The following is a 20,594-nucleotide window of genomic DNA, read 5'->3' on the forward strand; positions in this document are numbered from 1 at the left end:
TTTTGAAATAATAATATTTTTATTTCTTATGGCTCATATATCTTTATGGTTTTGGATTTTGTCCTTATACTATATCCCAAAAGAGATAAACAGCCAAAAGGTTTAAGTCATTGGAATAATCCTTTTTATGTGTGTGGTTATCCCACCAACTTGATATGCACTTAAGTTCCTTTGCTTCAGTTTGCTTTCAGCTTTTACAGATTGCTTTTTAAAATTATTTTTACTTTAATTTTGACTTTTAATTATGCAAAATTTTACATGGTTTTTAAGTCAAAACTACTTTCAATCATTTATATTTAGAATTTTACTTCCATGCTTATTCCCTCAACATTATTCCCTCCCTCCCCATATTGGTAACCTTTTAAAAAATTATTGATTTTGGTTTATCCCTCCATTGCACTCAGAGTTTCCCATCTGGGAGGCATGCTGTGGTGTGGTAGGAGCAAGACTTTCCATCTAGTAGGGGGGATTGACCACAGAGTGCGGGCAGCTTCAGCTCACTAGGGTATGTTGGGTTGTTGTGATTGAGAGGAGAAAAGAGAGAGAGAAAGCTCAAGAGAGCCATGGCACAGGAATAGCAAGCCTTCTTGAAGCTGTGAAGAATGGTGTTAAAACCAAAACACTGAATCTGTAATTATCTTAAATTTTAAAAAGTTAAAATAAATAAACAAACAAACATAAGACACATCCAAGTAGAAACAAGAGCACCCTCTGTTTCTATTGGGCTCTATTGGGCTGCACATATGTCTAGTAACTGGACTTGAAAACTGCTGGTGACAGTGGTGCCGTACTGGGTAGACTTGAATAGAGAAGCGCACCCTCCAACAGACAGGGAGGCTGAGAGGCTCACACCTTATTGACTCTCTGTTTCCCCAGCATTCAAGTCCTGTGAACACTGGGACATATGTTCACTCTGAATATCTATATTGTTACATCTTGGGGAAAAAGATCCTTATTTTCCTTCCAGCATCTCTTCTCCTGGCATAGAAAAAGCAAGAACCATGCTTTCAGCTTTCACTTTGCCAAAACTGTGACAGGAATGACACTGCTCTGCCTCTCAAGGTGCATCCTTACTGAGATAGTATGACAGTGTGGCATTATGGGACAAAGTGAAAAGGAGGCATGCTTCTGGCTTCAACCACTTACTAGCTGCATGTCCTTGGGCAAGTTTCTTAACCCCTCTGAGCCTCAGTTTTCTTACCTGAAAAATAAGCATTACAGTAAGTATCCAATTCACAGGGCTATTTTTTGAGGCTTAAATGAGTGGTATGGGTGAAGCTCCTGACATATGATGCCTATACTACATAGTGGAACTCAATAAATAATAGCTACTATTATTATTATTATCTGGTCATTTCCTTTTTGTTTCACAGGAAATTTGCGAGAATCCCCGGTTTATCATTGGTGGAGCCAATAGAACGGACATCTGTCAAGGAGATCTAGGTAGGAAAGTCCCTCAGGTCATATCCAGCCAGATGATCAAGAGGTAATTAAAAGGTGTGATCCTTTTCCAGGAGGTAAAGGGACAAGGATCTATTCTTGCTTTTAATGAATTTTTGAAAGATTTTAATAACAGTTACTTGATGCTTATTTATCTGATGCTGGTGATTGCTTTGTTTCCTCCCATATATCTCATCAGTACTTTGCCTTGTGTCACAGAAGGCACGCCGCATTCTACAGCTTCTCCTCTAGAGTTTTAAAACACACACACCCAACTCAGCACGACAGAAGCCCTGCTTCTAACTGTACCCATCTTCCTTAGAAGACAGTGCTATGATTGTCTGTGTACCAAGAGTGCCCCTTGAGTATATAGAATCTATATACACACAAAGAAACGCATTATTCAAAAAGAGCTCTTGTAATTTGAAGTCTTGTTTGAATTGCCCCAGAAGAGCTCCATATTAAAGGAGTCTTTCAACAAAGATGACGTTTGCCACATGGATAAGCATCCAATTTTCTGTTTGGTTAGTTAGCTTGGCTGTTCCCTCAGACCTTCCTCTCTCTCAGTCTCTTGTTCAAAAAGTATTTTCTTTGGTGTGGACTGTGGGCAAGCTCCATGAAGTACAATTGGAGAGAACATCAACACACAATTTAAAACTTGGGGGGGAAAGGGCACTCAAGACCAGATGAAAGGCATTTGGCTTATTTGGCTCCAGAAGGAGAGGCTGAAGCCGAACTGGATATCTAGGTTCCTGCACCTGAGGGAAGGCTGCCTGCAGAACTCTGAGCAAGCTTCTAATATGGGCCCTTCAAACCAATACACTGTTTCCAAGGAGAGACTGGCTGCTTCAGAAGGAGAAGAAGGGAAGGTGGCTGCGTGCGGTTCTCAGCACGCGGGCGCATGCACGTGCGCGCACACACACACACACACACACACACACACACACACACACACACGGCAGTGTTACCTCTGACTACATACATACAGTATTCTGCCAGAAAAGAGGTCCAGGGAATAAGAAAATGTTCTCATCTCATACCATTGCTGGCAATGTCTTAGTGCCCCCTATAGACTGGTTCCAGGGCAGCTGCCTAACTGGGCATCCTTACTGTACAAATCTTGGCTGGTGGTTCTCTGATGCTCAGTTTTTGCTGAAATCAGAAGGGGAAATGAACTCACACTGTAAAGGTACGGGGCAGGGCGGATTTCCCATACGTGTTAGGAACAACTCAATTATGATCTACCTCTGCTGTGTCTCCACTGAGGGCCAAAAAGGAAGTGAGTTTGTATTGCAGATGGAGTAATTGCCTTTAGGAAAACATCCAGTCACTGAGGCATGTTACCCTGTTGATCATATTGTCAAGGGACTCCTGTCTAAATCTCCTCCCTGGGTTGACACTGGAAGTAGGACAGTGAGCACCAAGTGATTCCCCATTCCTCAGAGAAATGTAGCAGCTGGCTGGAATTGGGTCTTTTTCTTCCCTGGAGGGAGAGGCTCACCCACGACTTGTGCCATGTGTTTGCCTGCAGGGGACTGCTGGTTTCTTGCAGCCATCGCCTGCCTGACTCTGAATGAGCGGTTACTTTTCCGAGTCATACCGCATGATCAGAGTTTCACCGAAAACTATGCGGGGATCTTTCACTTCCAGGTAATGGCAATGTGATTAAGAGAGACAGCTGCGGTCCACCCACCACTGATGTCCTGGCCTTGACTTCCCAGCAGCTCCAGGAAAGATTCCACCCCACTCCCGAGCCGTGACAGTGGGCAGTGACCTTCTTAAGGCTTGAGGCCTGTGAGGAAGCAGTTTCTTATCTCTGTTCCCCAACCCCCTCCCCCCCACCTTCCGCTAGGCCCTAAAAGGCAGGAAGACATCTGTTTGCTGGCCTGTGAGTCTATTTTTGCCTCTCCAGCTGGCTGGCTGCTGCTTAATTGCCTGCAACCCTTCTCAAGTAGATTCCTAAAGAATTAGCCCTGAGAAGCTGTTGGGTCCTTTTGTATAGGAACCCCTAGTCCACAAACTGCAGCTCCTGTTTACTTCTCTTTTCTGGCAGGTCTGTACCAAGTCTACCACTCACTTCTTCTAGGCCCTGAAAGAAAAGTCTGGTTAATCTGGGGATCAGGCTTCTGATATGGCCCAGAACTGAGTCTCTTGGTTCCAAAATCAATTTACCCTTTGGAAATTTTCTCGGCTCAAATTGTCTTGCTGTAGAGTTAAATTCTGATGTAACCCAGAACCAAAGTGAACTCTAAATGTGGGGTTCAAGCAGATACTGGAATTCTGAGGAGTCAGTCTTTCTCCAGCCCTGAAGGCTCCTTTATGTCCCAGGATGACCCAAATCATCAGTTGATGTTCCTGCTCGTCCCATACTCAGGACTGAAGGCCTCAGAAAAAGTCTCTATTCAGATTAGCATTCCATGTCCTGCTGCCCATGGAACATGGGCAAGGCAGCCAGGCCCTGAATTTTGTTTCTTCCCTAAGCCATCAAACTACTAGCTTCCCTCTGATATATAAAGGGCCTGTTATCTAAAGGACCATAAATAGAAAGACCAGACAGATTTCTGTCCTCTTTTCAACGAGGGAGAAAGTGCCATTGGAAAGGAGATTAAACTACATGTGGCTTTCTTCAGTTAGAACTGATTTTTTCAAAAAAGAATATCCAGAATTGAAATGATTGGACAATGTTCCTGCTATAGCCAGAGCATGTCTGGGTCACTTTCCCCTTCTACTTCAATCCTTCTCCTTCAGCAGCAATTTCTACCTTGTTTGTTGTCAAGAAATACATAAATCAAAACAGCATCTTCACCTAGACCAGTAGTTCCCAATCCTGGCTGCACATTAGAACCATGCGGGACACCTAAAAATATTGATACCTAGGCCCAACCCCAGACCTCCTGAATAAGAGACTGAAAATCTCAAGTCCTAAGGTACTCTCAGAGCACCTACTGTTTCCAGTACTGGGCTGGACTCTGTGGACAAGACATGGTATGTAACTCACTTTCTGCCCTCAAGGGATAGATTCACATACCCCAAACACAGAATAGGAAGAACAAGCAATAAGATGCAGAGCCTAGGAAATTGTACTGCTTTGGGATCAAAGAGATTCCCAAGGACTCTGGAGTAAGGACATATTTCCAATTGCTGAGAATGTGACTCTGTGCTTCACACTTCTGTGCAGTTTTGGCGCTATGGAGACTGGGTGGATGTGGTTATTGATGACTGTCTACCAACGTACAACAATCAACTGGTTTTCACCAAATCCAACCACCGCAATGAGTTCTGGAGTGCTTTGCTGGAGAAGGCCTATGCTAAGTAAGGCAATGCTTTAGAATGTGAGGCAGGGCTAGAGGTGAGGAAGTGGGTTGCAAATCCAACTGAGATCTCACTCATAGTAGGGTGCATGTCTGTAGGTACATTGTATGAGCATGAGTGGGTGTTCAATTGTGACCCAAAGTCAGAGAAAATCAAGACCAGGCACCAACAGCTCTAACTAAAAACACTAAGTTTAAGAATAGAAACGAAGATTTGTGTAGGAAATCTTTAGCTTTAGCCTCCCACACTGAATTCTTTAGTTTTGCCTTCATGGTGATATTGCAAGTCTTGGATCAGAGCATTGTATCTCTGGAGCTCAGATCTCAGGTTCTTGCTTGGCTCAACCTCCTAAGCTTGTAGCATATTGATAAAGCCATGTTGTCTCTCAACTTAGAAGCTCTACCCCAGCTGATAATGGCTTTAATGCCTACCTCAGGGTTCAGGATATGGTGGAAAGAGAACTATCAGGAAGTGAGTATAGCTGGATTCCAATCCCAGTGCTTCTGGCTCTCTGTGGTCTTGGGTGGGTCACTAAGCCTCTTGAGTGCAATTTCTTCATTGTGAAGAAAGAGAATCATTGTACCCATTCAATTAGCTCACAGGGTTGATGACAGAACATCACAGGACCAAAGAGTAAAGTTCTGGTGGCAATGGTACATGGGTCATGATTCCTGGAACTCCGTGACACTGGATTGGTCTTCTCTCTCCAAGGCTCCATGGTTCCTATGAAGCCCTAAAAGGTGGGAACACTACAGAGGCCATGGAGGACTTCACAGGAGGGGTGACAGAGTTTTTTGAGATCAAGGATGCTCCCAGAGACATGTACAAGATCATGAAGAAAGCCATTGAGAGAGGCTCCCTCATGGGTTGTTCCATTGATGTAAGTCTGGACTGTGGGGTGCAGGGCAGGGAGCAGCCAAGTACTGGGAAGCCTTCTACCCAGTGAATGGTGGCGCAAAGCTTTCTTCTGGAACAGGGTGAATATTTTGTTCTAGAAAGCGGGAACTGGCTCTCTACTTTGAATGTTGGGAATTTCTCAAGGGAGAAGAGTTCTTGGGGATTTCTAGTAAAGAGATTGGGTAAGGACATTCCAAGCCCTGGAATTTAGGTGGAAATGGGTTCAGAGGCCTATGTCAGTGGAGGCCTTTCTTGTCAATGCTGCTTGGTCCCAGGACACCCCCATTAAGCTAGCCACATACTTGGCTATGGACCTGAGCCCACCATTTCCCCAAGAAAACCTTCATGGGCTTTGTGTTGTTATCTGGGAGAAGCTCACCCCTCTCAGTAAAACAAGGTGGTGTGAACTGAGACAGGAGATGGCAGACCGTGGCCAGGCCTCCTGAGTTTTGGGAGACAGACCTTCCCTGAGGAAGCCATATATATGTATAACAGTCTCAGTAATTTCCATTGAGGAGGAAGGGGCGCAAGCTGAATTCCGCTCCTTCTTCTCCAACATTCCCAATGGATAGGAAAGCTTGGAAAAGCTTGAAAGGTGTTAGCATAAAACACCATGGGTGGACATTTTCATTCTCTACCACTTTTCTCCATCTTTTCTCCATTCATGTTCTGTTGATCTCTCTTCTTTTCCTTTGTCTGTCACCTCCCTTCTTTCTATCTCCTTCCCTTTCCACCCTCCTTTGTTTGTTCTCTCTCACTCACCTGGGCTGTCCCCGACCCTTCCTGTTGGGCCTCAGGATGGCACGAACATGACCTATGGAACCTCTCCTTGTCTGAACATGGGAGAGTTGATTGCACGGATGGTGCGGAATATGGATAATTCGCTGCTCAGGGATTCAGACCTCGACCCCAGAGGCTCAGATGACAGACCAGCCCGGGTGTGTACCCCTCCAACTGTCGGGATTGACCATCCCTCCAACCTGCATGACCCAGCCCTGTTTGTGTCAGACTCCCCTCAGCAGCCGGTGCCTTGCTCACAGACCCCCACCTGGGGCTTTCTGAGGGTCTGGGTTGGAATAAATTGCTCACTCCAAGGCTCCTGAAGAAGGGAGAAAAGCCAGGATTTGGAGAGAATCTCTGTAGTCAGTTTCCCTGATAGTGAATTAACAGGCAGAAATACCAGAGAGACTTCATTTACTTTAAAATATTTTTCCTCTTCTAATCATTGATTTATTTATTCAACATTTATTGATGAGCTCCTACTATGCACTAGGTACTCTTCTAGCAAACAAAGCAAAATCCTCTCCCCCAATCCCCTTTTTTCTTGGCAGCTGGCTGGTTCGGGGATCTGAACCCTTGAGCTTGGTGTTATCAGCAGCACGCTCCAATCAACTGAGCTAACAACTGGCTAACTCTCCTATTTGTTCACTATTCTAGTGAAAAAGCAAAGTCTCTCTCCTCATAGAGTTTATATTCTAGTACACTCAGAAGTAACACATGCTCACTGAGGAATACTGAGCCATACAGAAAAACACAGAGGAAAATTTAACCTATATTTTTCCGATCTAAAGATAATCACTGTTAACATATGGTGTATGTCCTTCCAGGATTTTTCTATGTACACACTTAATCTATATTTTTATTTTTAAAATTTTGTCATACTATAGGTACCTCTCTGCAGTCTGCTTTTCCAGTTAGTTTTATATTCTTCATGTGCCAATAAGTATTCTCCTATAACATATTTCAGAAGTTCCACAGTAGTTAAACGTACAGATATGTTACAATCTATTTACCCAATACGCTGTTATTGGAAAGTTAGGTTGTTTTCTTTCTCTTTTTTTGTTGTTGTTATTCTAAAGTGCTATAATGAACATCCCAATAGATTCCTCTTTGTGTGCATCCATGATGATTTCCTTAGGATAGATTCCCAGCAGTAGAAGTGCTAGGCTGAATGACATGCTTAAGTCATGCCAAAGGAGTCATTTCAAGTAGCTTCTCAAGTCTAGAAATGAGGATGATGTATCTCCTGTCCCCTGCCTTTCTATTCAGCATGGTCTGGATCATATGAGGACTGAGATCTGGGAGAGGCTGAGATGCCAAACGCCCTGGCCCCACCTGTAGCGCTCACCCTGAGAAAGGCTCCAGGAATTCCAAAGCCCAGCATGGCTCCAGGAAACTCCTCTTAAAACTTATATTTCTAGGCAAACTGAAGCCATGGAGAGCCTGTCTAGGACTCAGTGGGCTTTGGTATCCTAATCTTCTGCCAAGGATCCCCCATGGCTGCAACTTGGAAGTTTCTGCAAATGGAAGTGCCACCCCCTGCACTTGTAGGCACAGTCATATCTGAGCAGACATGTCCTCTGGCCTCCTCAGAACTCTCTCCCTGGGTGCTGTGCCTCTCGATTCCTTGAATATTGTTTTCTAGGTGGGTGTGGAGGAGATGAGGAGATATAAAGAAAAAGGCTTAGACCTACATGTTTCATCTCACCCTTAATACCTTTCTCTTCCAGGAATAGGCAGCCCTGGATGGGCTCATGGGAAGTCCAGGGCAGCCTCCAACTATCCCCCTTCCTCCTTTGAAAGACCCTAAGGGTTCCAGAAAGGAGGGATAGGGCCGCTCTTACCCACCTCACATCTCAGCATTCACATTGCTCTGTAGCGGCCAGGACAGAGCCTTGTTGGGGTAACCAGCTTGTCTGGGGCTGTCTCTTCCTGACACTCTTAAAGCGTCAGTGTGCTCATGGTCATGAGGTACATTTTCAGGAAGTGGAGTAGCCCTTGTTCTTGCAGAACCCAGAAAATCCAAGCAGCAGAACTTCCATTCCCCAGCCCCTGATGGGATGTCTGATTATTGCTCCACAGACAATTGTTCCGGTTCAGTATGAGACAAGAATGGCCTGCGGGCTGGTCAAAGGTCATGCCTACTCGGTCACTGGTCTGGAGGAGGTGAGCCTGGTGGGGCTCGGCAGGGCATGGGGACCTAATTGGGTTAAGCTTCTGAAGTCAGGACTTAGCTCTCTGTGCCCCTTTACCATCTACAGAGCTTGCCTCCAATTCTAGAAAGCTAGCCAGGATTCCGCCCAACGTCCAAGCCAAGCACCTGGGAGTAGAGGGGCCTGTGGAAAGTGGTAGAAGGGGATCATGCCACAGATGGTGCTCAGTTTATCTTTGCTTTTAGTGCTAAAGATGGCAGTTTTCCCAGCATTTTCTAGAAAATGTTGACTTTGGTTTTACAAAGTTGGTTTCATGTGTTCTCGGGTTTCCTGTTCTCTAGGTCAAACAGTTACAATGTTTTGCTCCTTCTAGGATGTCTGGGCTTTCCTGGGTCATGTCAGGCCCGTCACACACAGTTGAGCAAGTTGTGCCCTGAACAAAAGGATGGCCAGAGAGGGGCAGTAGTCTGCATCAGACCATTGCAGCAGATTGGAGGAAGGGACACCTTCTTCTAATTGGTCCATCTAGAGGGGACATTTGTCTATAGTTCCTCAGCTGGCAGGGGCCTTTTTTCTAATTCACACAGACACCTAATGTGCTAGCAGAGCCCTACTGTATATGCCCTGCCTCCTCCCCCAAAGCTCATAATGGCTGGGATGTTCCCCGGGAAAATCACGTCTTAGAAGATAGTGAGGTGATGGCCAGGCCCTAACTCCTGCAGACTTGGTCCTAAGGCTCTGACCCTTCATCCAGCCATTCCACAGCACACTTCTGATTAGTCTCTTTGGCCAGGGCCAGGCAGGACAGCCCCACATAAGGGACTCTCCCCATCCCCATTCCAGCCCTCAGGGCAACACAGAAGATCCCCTTTCCAGACAGGCTCCAGAGTATGAGAGCCTTTTCTCTTTGCCCAAGACCCTGTTCAAAGGTGAGAAAGTGAAGCTGGTACGGCTGCGGAACCCCTGGGGCCAGGTGGAGTGGAACGGCTCTTGGAGTGACGGGTAGGTGAGGGCGCCCCTCATGTGGGGGCAACAGGGCCTAGGGCAAGGCTGGGTTGGGTACTGAGCACTACAAATGCTTGATGTAAAATCATACTCAAAACCAACGATTTACAGAGGAGAAGAGGGGGGCACAGGTGTGGGCTCCAGGCAAGGGCTGGAGTGGAGCCAGGGGAGCCAGGGACTAATGAGAGGTTGCTAATGGCCCACGGCTGGAAAGGAAAGATTCCAGAAAGCATGAGCTAGGCCCAGGCAGAAGCAGCGTCTTAATGCAGGGGTCTAGACTGGACAAGTGACTTCCCTTCTCAGAGGCTTTCTTGCCTTATCTATGAAATAGGAACAATATTAGTGCTTACCTTCATGGGCTGTTATGAGGAGTAAATGTGATCATTTTTAGAAAGTACTTGGCTAGTGCTGAGATTTCCTCTCCCTTGCTATCCCCATACAAAGGCACATGGGCCCTAGAAATAATTTTAATGCTTATCACTGAAAGGAATAGACTGAGGACAATATAAATAACAGACACAGAGAAGTTATTATGAAGGTTCCAGAACATCTACAAAGCCTCTTATAGTCCCACCCAAAAACTGGCTCCTGGTTGCGTCTACTGAATGGTAGGCAGCCCCTCGAACTCCTCTTTTATTTTCAAGAGGGAGGTAGCAGGACTTGGTAGGTGAGAAGGACCACACCCAGGCTGGTGGGCCCTTCAGCCTCTGTGCTTATGTACCTCTATGTCCCTCTTATCCCAAGTAATTACTGTAATTACTGGTTCATCAGCCATTCATTCATTTAGGAAGTGTTTATTGAGCACCTACTAAATAGCAGGTACAGGTCTAGGCACTGGGGACGTTCCATGAGCAAGCAGCTTCCCTCGATAGACTGTGATACGTACAGTCTGTGCCTTACCGACTCCTGCAGACATTCACGCACATTCCTGCACTTATGCATGTGACAGATCCCTACTTCCTCAGTGCTGACTATGTGACAGGCCCTATGCTACTGTCAGGGGATGTAGAAATGAACACAGAGACACTGGCCCTGCACCTGTGGATTTATGGTCCAGAGGAAAGGACAAACAGTAATAATTGAGATCGATGCCGTGATAAGGATCACAAAGAGGGAGCCCCTCACCTGGTTTGAGTGGGACGGGAAGAGGAGAAAAAGCCCGGAGGGAGCGGCATCTGCTCTGGGAAGACCCTCAGTGCCCCATCAGTTGTCTGCTCCACTGGCTCTAGTCACCCACAGGGACCCTTGCGTGTTCTCCAGCCTCGGAGCCTGGTGTCCAGCCTTGACCCACTTGCTGCTGATGCTTCATTGCGGGGGCTGCTGACAAGTAGGGCCCAACCCTTGGTCACTTCACGAGGCTCCCCCCGCCATGTCCCTCCTTCCAATCTCAGGAATCTCCATTTCCCCTCCAGTGCTCCCTGATTTCAGGCACTTCCTCAACCCCTTCCCTGTTCAGGGACACCCAGGTTACTTTAATTCTCCTCAGTCAGCCTGAAACACAAGTGTGCTTTATTTCCTCCCTCTTGAGGAGAGAGAGCATGTAAAAACTGCCCTGCCTTTACAAACTCAATGCTGGGCTGTTTCCTGACAGGAGAAAGGAGATGTTTACATACTTGGTCTTTTTCTTAGTAACGCAGACATTTTCTTACTATCCCGTGGGCACTATGCTGACAGCTTTGCATGCATATTTCCTCTACTCATCACAGCCCTGTGAGCAGTTGATGCAATCGTTTCCCTTTTTCAGTTGAGGAAACAAAATCTGACAAAGGTTATGTGACTTGCCCAAAGTTACATAGTACTGTTATTAAGTGGAAATTTCGATTTGTCTATTTCCAGAGCCCAACTCTTAAGGCTTAGAGAGTGAGCAGGAGAAAAGATTCAGCCAGAGAAGGGTCAAGTCCTTATAGACCCATTGAAGGAGTTTGGTCTTAATTTTGAGGATGGTGGGAAGCAATGGTTGGGTTTTACACTGGAGGTAACAGATCAGATTAGCATTCTGGTGGTTCACACTGGCTGCAATTTGGAGATTGGCTACTAGTACTGTTATTAAGTGGAAATTTCGGTTTGTCTATTTCCAGAGCCCAACTCTTAAGGCTTAGAGAGTGAGCAGGAGAAAAGATTCAGCCAGAGAAGGGTCAAGTCCTTATAGACCCAATGAAGGAGTTTGGTCTTAATTTTGAGGATGGTGGGAAGCAATGGTTGGGTTTTACACTGCAGGTAACAGATCAGATTAGCATTCTGGTGGTTCACACTGGCTGCAATTTGGAGATTGGCTACTCCTTCAACTTCAGATTTCTCTGTTACCTCCTGTCCCAACCCACATCAGGCCTTCCCTTCTTCTTCCTTCCGTAATTCCTACATTTTCCCCACCAGTTGGAAGGACTGGAGCTTTGTGGACAAAGATGAGAAGGCCCGTCTGCAGCACCAGGTCACAGAGGATGGAGAGTTCTGGTGAGTCCAGGACTCAGGAGGACCCAGAAGGGTAAGGGATGGGGCAGGGAGGTGAAATCTCAGACTTCGGTCCCCAGAAAGAGTCTATCAGATTCCAGCACTGGGGAGATCTGGGCCCTGTTCTCCTTCTCCAGCTGGAGGCCCTGCAAGGATGAGGTTCTGAGAGGAGGCCGCCAGGTCCCGGTAATAACTGAGCCAGGACCAGGCCAGCAAAAACATGGCTCTTGCCTCACCTGTGCCCCTCTGCCATGCACCGTGTTCCAGCCACATGTGCTCCCTGGCTTTTCTGAGCCCGGGAAGTTCTACTTACCCTGATCTCCCAATGCCAACCTCACCCTCACTCAGATCATTTCTACTCAGCCTTTAAGTTGCAGCTTAATGGGAACTTTTTTTGGGACCCCCCCTAAGTTCTCCAGGACTGGGGTTAACTTGTTTGTAATGCTCATCACCCTTAAAATCTCCTACCTAATTGTCTGTCCTTTCCCAGATTGTATCTCTTTCCCCTGTGCCTAGCACTATGCCTGGTGCACAGTGGTAGGGCACTCAATAACTTTTCAGAGAACTGAATTTCTGTCATGGTCTCCCATCAAGGACACATAATTTTGAGTCATTATTGGAAGAGATGATGATAGTTTGGGATAGACACATCAGAACTGACAGTGTTTACCCTGTAAAGGAAGGACAGGACCCTCTAGGACCTTGGCCAAGATCCTCTGAACTATTTTATCTTGTGTTGTTAGCACTGGATCTTCCCTTTTCCAGCCCCCACCCCACCCCCTGCTCCCATATGGGTCTCTCTTCTTCCATCCTCTCAGGATGTCATACGACGATTTCATCTACCATTTCACAAAGCTGGAGATCTGCAACCTCACAGCTGATGCCCTGGAGTCTGACAAGCTCCAGACCTGGACAGTGTCCGTGAATGAGGGCCGCTGGGTGAGGGGCTGCTCTGCTGGAGGCTGCCGCAACTTCCCAGGTGGGAGATACTCTCAACGGGGGAAGGGCCCAAGCAGAACCAGCTCCAGGTAGAATAACATTGACTATCATTTATGGAGTCTCTACTAAGTTCCAGACATCAATCATCTGTTTAAACCCTCCCCATTTTGCTGAGAAGGAGTTTGAAATAGGGAGCTGGCAACAACTTTTAGCAGCAAACTGTCAGAACAATACTGTGTCAGTAAAGTTGAGGGCAGTCCTAGAGGACAGAGTTAGCAACTACTGCAGTAATTCAAGTCAGAGATGATGACAGCTTAGACCAAGTGAGTGGCAGCACAGATGGGAGAGGGCAGACTTAGGGGTGAACATATTGGGTGATGACATTCTTTGTTTAGGGACCAGGGTGGATGGTGTCAGCATTGCAGTAAAAGACACAAGAGAAAAAAATTGGTATGGCATTTGTTTTTNATGGAGTCTCTACTAAGTTCCAGACATCCATCATCTGTTTAAACCCTCCCCATTTTGCTGAGAAGGAAACTGCCATGCTGAGGAGTTTGAAATAGGGAGCTGGCAACAACTTTTAAGCAGCAAACTGTCAGAACAATACTGTGTCAGTAAAGTTGAGGGCAGTCCTAGAGGACAGAGTTAGCAACTACTGCAGTAATTCAAGTCAGAGATGATGACAGCTTAGACCAAGTGAGTGGCAGCACAGATGGGAGAGGGCAGACTTAGGGGTGAACATATTGGGTGATGACATTCTTTGTTTAGGGACCAGGGTGGATGGTGTCAGCATTGCAGTAAAAGACACAAGAGAAAAAAATTGGTATGGCATTTGTTTTTGGTGGGGTTTGTTGTGGAGTTGTAGGAAGAGGAGTTTAGATCGGGACATAGAAATCTGAGGTCCCGTAGAATATCCAAGTGAAGATTTGTAATAGAGATTGGATGCACATATTAGAACAGTGCTTGTATTATAAGAGCCCAATAGATATCTAAGGAATAAAGTAAGAAAACAAGGAAAGAAGGTAAGTAGGAGGAAATAAAAAAAAAAGAAAGAAAGTAGAGAGGGAGTCAGAAGAGAGGTTGAGGCTGGTATATATAGCTCAGGCGTCATCAGCATGTAGGGGCAGCTAAAAAGTAGAAGCGGGTAAGATTGCTTAGGGAGGCAGGACAGGTGGGGTGAAAGGAGAAGAGGCCTAGGACCAGATGCCAGGGACCAACAACATTTAAGAGGCGGGTAAGGAAAGTAAAGCCATTGGCAAAGACTGAGAATTCAAGTTCAGACAGGGAAGAGGAACCACACATCCAATCAGTGCAGCTCCTAAGTCTGAGGTCCCGTAGAATATCCAAGTGAAGATTTGTAACAGAGATTGGATGCACATATTAGAACAGTGCTTGTATTATAAGAGCCCAATAGATATCTAAGAAATAAAGTAAGAAAACAAGGAAAGAAGGTAAGTAGGAGGAAATAAAAAAAAAAGAAAGAAAGAAAGTAGAGAGGGAGTCAGAAGAGAGGTTGAGGCTGGTATATATAGCTCAGGCGTCATCAGCATGTAGGGGCAGCTAAAAAGTAGAAGCGGGTAAGATTGCTTAGGGAGGCAGGACAGGTGGGGTGAAAGGAGAAGAGGCCTAGGACCAGATGCCAGGGACCAACAACATTTAAGAGGCGGGTAAGGAAAGTAAAGCCATTGGCAAAGACTGAGAATTCAAGTTCAGACAGGGAAGAGGAACCACACATCCAATCAGTGCAGCTCCATCTGGATAAGGGTAGAGACTGCCATCCCACCCACCACCCCCAGTGATTAGACAAATACCTGAATCATGTTTTCCATAAATATTAATTGAGCACCTAGGTGCAGGAGGGTAGAGATGAACAGGTTCCCTCTGTCTCATTTCCCTTCCTGCCCTTTCTTAGAGAGGTAGATCTGAATGTGCATTTCCTTTCTGGGGGCACAGACACTTTCTGGACCAACCCGCAGTACCGTCTGAAGCTCCTGGAGGAAGACGATGACCCTGACGACTCCGAGGTGATCTGCAGCTTTCTGGTGGCCCTGATGCAGAAGAACCGGCGGAAGGACCGGAAGCTGGGGGCCAACCTCTTCACCATCGGCTTCGCCATCTACGAGGTGTGCAGTCCCTGACCAGCTCCAGCCCAGGAAACACAAAAAGTTCCCAGCGAGGAGACTTTTGGGGGGCTTCCAGAAGGGTCTTCTGGTTTCCCTGCTACTCAGTGACCCCCACCCCGAGCTCCTGGGATCAGGCTCACTTGTTTTGCAACAAGCAGAAGACACTGGGGGCCTGGGTGGGGGGAGGTGGAGTGGGGCCGCGGCTGGCGGGTTTGTGGAGAGTCAGACTTCGGCATTCATGCTGCAATTGCTGGCAAACACTTCTGCAAGCTTTTTCCTCATTCAGACCTGAAACATCTTTTTCTGTTTTTCCTCAAGGTTCCCAAAGAGGTATAGCAGTGGCAGCGGCCAGCAGCTGTGTGCAACATTACCTGGGTGGGGGTCCCGAGTCTGTGGCTTCTCGACAAGCTTCCTGGGGGGGTTGTGGACAGGACTATGATAGGAGAAGTCTTTGCCTGCCTTATATCAACTGCAGAGCAGGTGCCTCAGAGCATTGCATGACCCATAGCTATCATCTCCATGATGGGCACTTTCTCCCTCCCACCAGACACTCTGCCTGTCCACACACTTATGCTCAACCCTTCACTCTCGCACAAAACACACTCACACACAGAGTCACACAGACACATTCGGAGGGTGTCTGCACTCTTTGGGATGGAGGAATCACTTCCCTCAGAACGCAGCCAAGGCCCCTCTGCCTTGTTGGGCCCTTCCCAGCCCGAGGGGATTTGGAGTTGATGAGCAGCAGTTCTGGTAAGTGGCCCTGCATGTGGGAATGATAGACCTGACCTTCACTTCCAAATCACAGCAGAAAAGGAAGAGGAAGTAAGGTGGGGAGCTCCAGGGATATTGAGCTATTTGAGACCTTGGGAATCAGAAGTAGGTAGGTTGAGACTGTGAAATGGGTGATCAGGGACTTGGGAAGGGATCCTGGAGGGGACTGTGATCAAGACAGGGCATCCTTCCCAAGATACTCAGGTCCCATGGGCTCTTCTGTCCCCCAGATGCACGGGAACAAGCAGCACCTGCAGAAGGACTTCTTCCTGTACAATGCCTCCAAGGCCAGGAGCAAAACTTACATCAACATGCGGGAGGTGTCCCAGCGCTTCCGCCTGCCCCCCAGCGAGTACGTCATTGTACCCTCCACCTATGAGCCCCACCAGGAGGGGGAATTCATCCTCCGGGTCTTCTCTGAAAAGAGGAACCTCTCTGAGTGAGTCCCAGCCTGGCTTTCCCCACCTGTCCCTGAAAGCTCACATGGCCCATTCTAGAGATTGGAGGTATAAGGCAGCTGGACCAGTCTCTTCCAGGGACCTGGGATATGTTGACTAGGCTGCACCTCTTCCCTCACTCCTGATTCACTGGATATATAACCTTCATTCATTCATTCCATTCATCCTGTAGATGTTTACTGAGCATCTACTATGTTCCAGGCACTCTTCTAGGCACTGAGGATAGAGCAGTGAATTAAACAGAAAGAAATTCCTGCCCTGATGGAGCTTACCATTCTAGTGTGAAACAATAGATAGGATAATATATACAGTATTTTAGATTTGGAGAAGTGATAAGGAGCAAAAATAAAGTGGGGAAGAGGAATAGGAGGTGTTGGGAGTAATTGAAATTTTAAGTTAGTGTGAGCAAGGAAGCCAGCAAGGCCACATCCTACCCTTGGCCCATGGCCACCACAGATGAGTTCATAGGCTCTGCCACTCTCATCTCTGTCCCTGGAAGAAGTGCACTGTCTATGGGTAGGTGGCTGGGTCATGACTTTGGGGAGCTCTGTGCAATGCCAACAAGAACTCATGTGCATGGGCTTGGCTGTGGGGGATGGGGCACACAGGGCTGGTTCCTGGGGTGGGGGAGGTTAGTTCCAGGGGTTCTCTGAATCTAGTCCTGACTGGTTGCCAAGAAGGCATGTGACCTGAGCAAATCTCCACGTGCTCCTGATGTCACTGAGGCAGCTGCATATTTGTGTTCCTCACAGGGACGTTGAAAATACAATCTCCGTGGATCGGCCAGTGGTGAGTGGTTTAACTTTTACATGTAAGAAAGTCTAGAGGGTCACTTTCCCTGATTCAGGCAGGGGACAGGTGGTGGCGGAGGGGAGAGTGGGTACTGGCAGAGGGAGATGGGAGTCGGGGTGTGCAGAGCAATTACTCCATGTAACTGCAACTCCTGTTTGGCATGTGTTTTAGCCCATTTTGTGTTGCTACAACAGAACTACCTGAGACTGGGTAATTTGTAAAGAAAAGAGGTTTATTTGGCTTATGATTCTGGGACAGTGCATCTGGCACGGGCCGCAGGCTGCTTCTACTCATGGCGGAAAGTGGCAGGCTGCCGGTGGGTACAAGCAGATCACATGGTGAGAGGAAGCAAGAGAGAGAGAGAGAGAGGAGGTGCCAGGGTCCTTTAAACAATCAGCTCTTGCAGGAACTAAGAGAGCGAGAACTCACTCATTAATCCCCCTACCCCCAGGGAGAGCATTAATCCATTCATGAGGGATCCACCCCCATGACTCAATCCAACACTGCCACATTGGAGATCAAATTTTCACATGAGTTTTGGCAGGGACAACACATCCAAACTCCATCATTCCACCCCTGGCCCCCCAAAACTCATTCACTCTCACATACAAAATATAATCATTATATCCCAACAGTACCAAAAGTCTTAGCTTGCTCCAGCACCAGCTTGAAAGTCCAAAGTCTCATTTGAGACCAAAAGCAAAAGTCCTTCCAGCTGTGAACCTGTAAAAATCAAAACCAAATTTATCTACTTCCAAGACAGAATGGTGGAACAGACATTGGGTACATGTTCCCATTCCAAAAGGGAGGAATAGGCCAGAAGAAAGGAGAAACAGGTCCCAAACAAGTGTGAAACCCAGCAGGGCACACATTATGTCTTAAAGGTCCAAAATAATCTTCTTTGACTCCAAGTCCTGTATCCTGGGCACAATTGGGCATCTGGGCCCCCAGAGTATCAGACAGCCTTGTTCCCACAGCTCTGCCAGGCACAGCCCAGTGGGGCACGCTGGTGTCTGTGGCTTTTCCAGGCCTGTCTTGCATGTTACCAGTGGCCCCCAAGTTCTAGGGTCCTGGCGGAAGCCCTGCTGCATTGGCTGTACTAGACATTCCCTGGGGGGGGGGGCTCTCTGTGGGGGCTCTGACCCCACTTTCCTGCTTGGCATTGCTCTAGTAGATGTCCTCTGCAGTGGCTCCGCCCCTGTGGCAGGTCTCTGCCTGGGCCCCCATGCTTTCCCACACATCCTCTGGAATCTGGGTGGAGGCTGCCACACCTCCACTGGTCTCACATCCTGCCAACCTGCAGACTTAACACCACATAGATGCCACCGAGGTTTCGGGCCTCTACTTTCCAGGGCTGCTGCAGGAACCATACTTGGGGCCGCTCCAGCCAGAGCACCTGGGTTGCAGGGAGCAGGTTCCCCAGGGGCAGCTGCACCCCAGGTCTGTCCTCTGGGACAACTCAGTTGTTCTAGGCCTTAGGGCCTGTGATGGGTGGGGCACCCTTCCAGACTTCTCAGATGCCCTTAGGGCTTTTCTCTCATTGTCTTGGCTCTTAGCATCTGGCTGCCTCACCACCAAGATAATGTCTTTAGCAACCAGTTTATCTGCTTCACCCTTGCATTGTTCTCTGGCTCTCCACTTCTTTACTACATGGCCAGGCTGCAAATTTTCCAAATCTTTATGCTCTGCTTCCCTTTTAAATTCTGGCTTTACATCATGATTTTGCTGCCATAACTCAGAATAGGCTCTTAAAAGCAACCATGCAGCTTCCTTAATGCCTTGCTGCTTAGAAATTTCTTTGGCCAAATGCTCTAGTTCACAACTCTTAAGTCCCACCTTCCACAAAGTCCAAGGGCATGGACACAATGCAGCCAGGTTCCTTGCTATGGTATAGCAAGGGTTATCTTTTGTCCAATTCCCAATAAGTTCCTCATTTCTTTCTGGGACCTCATCATCCGCATGGCCTTTACTGTCCACATTTCTATCAGCATTCTGGTCACAGCCATTTAACCAATCTCTAAAATCTTCCAAACATTCTCTCATCTTTTTGTCTTTTTCTAAGTCCTCCAAACTCCTCCAACCTTTGACCATTCCAAGTTCATGCCCCCAGTTCCAAGGCTGCACCCACATTTTCAGGTCTCTGTATAGCAACACACCACTTCTGGTGCCAATTTTTCTGTTTTAGTCCTTTTTGTGTTGCTATAGCAGAACTACCTGAGACTGGGTAATTTGTAAAGAAAAGAGGTTTATTTGGCTTACAATTCTGGGACAGTTGCATCTGGCATGGGCTTTAGGCTGCTTCTACTCATAGCAGAAAGTGGCAGGCAGCTGGTGGGTACGAGCAGATCACATGGTGAGAGGAAGCAAGAGAGAGAGAGAGAGAGGAGGTGCCAGGGTCCTTTAAACAATCAGCTCTTGTGGGAACTAATAGAGCAAAAACTCACTCATTACCCTCCTCCCCCAGGGAGAGCATTAATCCATTCATGAGGGATCCGCCCCCATGACTCAATCAGTTTCCAGCACTGCCACATTGGAAATCAAATTTCCACATGAGTATTGGCAGGGACAACAAATCCAAACTCCATCAGCACAGCCAAAAGTAATGGGCCGTATGGTCCTGGGGCCATTTAGTAGGTTCAGGGGCTGGGAAGTATAGAAGTCCCAGAAGGAAGAAGCAATTTGAACAATTAGAAGGAGGGAACAAGGCCAAAGGAAGAAATAAATGACAACAAGAACAGCAGCTAACATTGGATTATGGGGTTGTATAATGTTGGATTTCTCATATAAAGAAAAGAAAGTATACAGGCTCTGGACTCAGCGTCAAAACCTGGATTCGACACCTACCAGCAGGGTGACCTAGACAAGTTACATAACCTCTTTGACTCTGTTTCCTACTGTGTGAAGTGGGGACAATAATAATGTGCCTTTCAAGGCTTTGGTGAGGTTTAAATCAATGAGATCATGTGTGAAGTGTCTGGCACAGCCTGGGTTATTATTCACATGTCTTACATCTTACAAGGTACTTTTCACATGTGTTATCTCACTTGATCCTTGCAAGTTTTCTGAGAAGTAGATGAGGTTATAATCCCTGGTTTTCAAGCAAGGGAGAGGTGATGTAGTGGGATTACATGACTTCCTTGAGTTCACAGAGCTATTAAGAGACAGGGCTAGAGCTCACACCCAGATTCTGTGACTCCAGACTTGAGTTTTCCCCACCTCCATGTGGAGGCCAGCCCCCAGGAGTGAGAAGCCCAAAGTCAGAAGCACAGAGTTGGTGTGTGTTGGGGGTCTGTGTTCTGAGGAGTCTTGTGATGCCTTGGGGCATTGGGCTCTGGTGAGTAAACATACCCTGAGCTCTGTGGGTGTGACCTGGGCCAATAGATAGATAAATGTCTCACTGAACTCTCTTCTGCTGTTCTGAGGAGTCTTGTGATGCCTTGGGGCATTGGGCTCTGGTGAGTAAACATACCCTT

General features: G+C 47.2%; 1 protein-coding gene across 5 annotated transcripts in view; it reads left to right on the forward strand.

Annotated features, from left to right (window-relative positions):
* CAPN3 (calpain 3, (p94)) overlaps positions 1-20,594 on the forward strand; it is a 60,933-nt gene that overhangs the window by 32,770 nt on the left and 7,569 nt on the right. For 3 of the 5 annotated variants that reach the window (XM_008585231.1, XM_008585232.1, XM_008585233.1), the window contains exons 2-14: positions 1,374-1,443; positions 2,972-3,090; positions 4,619-4,752; positions 5,464-5,632; positions 6,447-6,587; positions 8,512-8,595; positions 9,499-9,584; positions 11,961-12,038; positions 12,854-13,014; positions 14,928-15,097; positions 15,416-15,427; positions 16,102-16,310; positions 17,082-17,118. In XM_008585231.1, the coding sequence (XP_008583453.1) occupies positions 1,374-1,443; positions 2,972-3,090; positions 4,619-4,752; positions 5,464-5,632; positions 6,447-6,587; positions 8,512-8,595; positions 9,499-9,584; positions 11,961-12,038; positions 12,854-13,014; positions 14,928-15,097; positions 15,416-15,427; positions 16,102-16,310; positions 17,082-17,118 (1,470 nt within the window). The remainder of the gene's footprint in view (positions 1-1,373; positions 1,444-2,971; positions 3,091-4,618; positions 4,753-5,463; positions 5,633-6,446; positions 6,588-8,511; positions 8,596-9,498; positions 9,585-11,960; positions 12,039-12,853; positions 13,015-14,927; positions 15,098-15,415; positions 15,428-16,101; positions 16,311-17,081; positions 17,119-20,594) is intronic. The other 2 variants (XM_008585234.1, XM_008585235.1) reach the window with 1 other exon arrangement.

Source organism: Galeopterus variegatus, unplaced genomic scaffold, assembly GCF_000696425.1.
Source record: "Galeopterus variegatus unplaced genomic scaffold, G_variegatus-3.0.2 Scaffold3504, whole genome shotgun sequence".
Lineage (NCBI taxonomy): Eukaryota > Metazoa > Chordata > Mammalia > Dermoptera > Cynocephalidae > Galeopterus > Galeopterus variegatus.